This window comes from Arachis ipaensis, chromosome B09, assembly GCF_000816755.2.
Source record: "Arachis ipaensis cultivar K30076 chromosome B09, Araip1.1, whole genome shotgun sequence".
Classification (NCBI taxonomy): domain Eukaryota; kingdom Viridiplantae; phylum Streptophyta; class Magnoliopsida; order Fabales; family Fabaceae; genus Arachis; species Arachis ipaensis.
The window spans coordinates 6,609,007-6,611,390 of record NC_029793.2 but is presented as its reverse complement, the minus strand read 5'-3'; the positions used below and the strand labels follow the sequence as shown (position 1 = coordinate 6,611,390).

The following is a 2,384-nucleotide window of genomic DNA, read 5'->3' as shown; positions in this document are numbered from 1 at the left end:
CTATAATAATTAAAAAATAAATAAATATATATATGTTTGGTATTATATTTACTTGTTTGTATGTTTTAGTTAGTAATTATTATTTATATATTGTATTATTTTATTTTTGTTATTTTAGAAAAGTTTGATTAAAAATATTTTAGGAATAAATAAGTTTAAAAGTGTGTAAGAAATATTTTTATTGAATTTTTTACATAGAAATATAATTTAAAAAAAAGTTCAATTATGCAGATATACCCAAATTTTGATCCAATCCGACAAAAAAAAAATGCTGCGGATATTATATCCGATTCGATCCAACGAGAATTGTGTGGATCGGATCGAATTTTCGACCATATCCGATCCGATCCAATTCGCGTACACCCCTAAAAAGATGGATTCAAAAGAAATATACACAAAACATGATACAAACATAAATTTTCTGTAACATATGTATGCATACCAATAAGGTTAAGTTATGGAGAGAGAGAATTATTCTACAATGACAAGCAGCAAATTCAATTATGATTTTATTAATGGTAATTATAGTTTATGATCGTAAAGATCAAGAGCTAGCAATATAATGCCGCTTCATACATTTTCTAAGAAGTAATAATAATATTACCACAAGATGAAGAAATTAGATAACAATATCATTATTTGATATCAATTTAATTAGCACCCTTCATCTTCTTAATTATTTTAGCAACTATGTAAATATGTATCTAATTTAACTTAATGACGAACTGGCAGTGCCTTAGGCAAAGGTTGATAAGTAGTAGTGTCCATTATTGGAATTGATCCCAACTTGCAATCAATTGAGATTTTCGGAGTAGAATTGTTATTAATTTTGTTCCCTTCAATTTCTTTGTTGATAATATGAACCAAAACATTTTCAAGCTCTTCCCCATCTTTCCATCCATGAACCTCTGCCTTAATCTTGTTGGAATCTTTGGAGACTAAATCACTTAAAGGAAAGTCTTTTCTTGGCATCAAATAGTCACTTTCTTTGAGCTTCAAACTAGGGCAAAAATCTCCATTTCCATCTCCAAGGTAGATGAATTTCTTCTTTCCTTCTGTTGAAAGCAAATTTTGGATCCTTTCTATGATCACTCCCTAAATATCATTACACAATTTATTCAAAAAAGAAAAGAGAGTTAGTATATGAGAAAAGTTTCACAGAATATATAGTTATTGAATATATGTAATTGTTTATAATTTTAGTTTTGATGTACTGATATTGTAAAGTATTTTACACAATCGTACAATTATATCCGTTTTCTTATGATCATTCACGGTTAATGTAGAAAATAGTTAATTTTTCTAATGTAACGTTACATAATTAGATGCACACACGTGTAAAATTATTTTACACTGACATTGCATCAAAATTAAATTCATTGTTTATTAGAATTTTTTTAGTGTATACTTTTTTTTTTAAACATATATATTTTTCCCTTTATTTTATTGGTAGTTTGTCCGAACATGGATTATGACACATCAAGGAAGCCCTAAAAGTATATAAGTGAGGTCAATAATAAAAAGTGTCACAATAATTAATTGTATTAATCCAATATTTTTCAAAAGTGTAATTGACCAAAAAGCGATTGCCCAAAAGCATCCTCCATTAATGTTCATTATTCATTATTAACCAAATATATAGATCCGTAAATTAATTTATACTGCCAATGAGTACTGCACTTAAGATATCAATTAAGAAAAAAAAACATTTAATGAATTAAAACTTTTACAAAACAGTTTTTTTTCTTCATTTAAAGTTAAAATTTTTCAAGTTTTGGTAATTTTGATAAAGCACTTATAAAATCTAATATATTTCCTGCATGGCAATGAAAAAATAAATTATATCTTTAAATTGGAGCTAATTAATAATGCAATTCATGCCTTGCACATGTTTGGTGGACAAAGACTGCATCCATGAGAAGATTTCATATAATCATGGAAAGGTGAAATTCTGAGCCTCCCTTCTTCATTAACATAGCTAGGGTTTGCAATGATCTCTGAGAAACAATTCCTCACTCCATGATGCTTTAGAATTGTCTCAATAAAGAACATATTTGCATCACTCACAATCTTCAAATCACATCTGAACACAATTATACGTATATATATCATCCTTAGGCATATGTATGTAGTACATTCATCATAAGGTCAAAGGATATGTTTGTTAATATGGAAAAAGGAACAAATTAATTTAAAAAGGTGAATGAAAATTCATATAAAACCCATTTATATATGATACTCAATTATCATTTTAAATTGTTCTCTCCTCCATTTCTTCACCTTTCTTAATACAATTATAGCAAGTCAATTTAGATTATATTAATTTTTTATTTTAAAAAATTAACTGATATTAACTGAAAATATTAAATCTCTAATTAAATTCT

At 26.7% G+C, this 2,384-nt stretch overlaps 1 protein-coding gene across 1 annotated transcript in view; it reads right to left on the bottom strand.

Annotated features, from left to right (window-relative positions):
- LOC107619345 (inorganic pyrophosphatase 2) overlaps positions 481 to 2,384 on the bottom strand; it is a 3,286-nt gene continuing 1,382 nt past the window's right edge. The window contains exons 3-4 of the mRNA XM_016321603.2: positions 1,882 to 2,083; positions 481 to 1,095 (exon numbers count right to left, since the gene is read on the bottom strand). Of these exons, the coding sequence (XP_016177089.1) occupies positions 715 to 1,095; positions 1,882 to 2,083 (583 nt within the window). The 3' untranslated portion in view covers positions 481 to 714. The remainder of the gene's footprint in view (positions 1,096 to 1,881; positions 2,084 to 2,384) is intronic.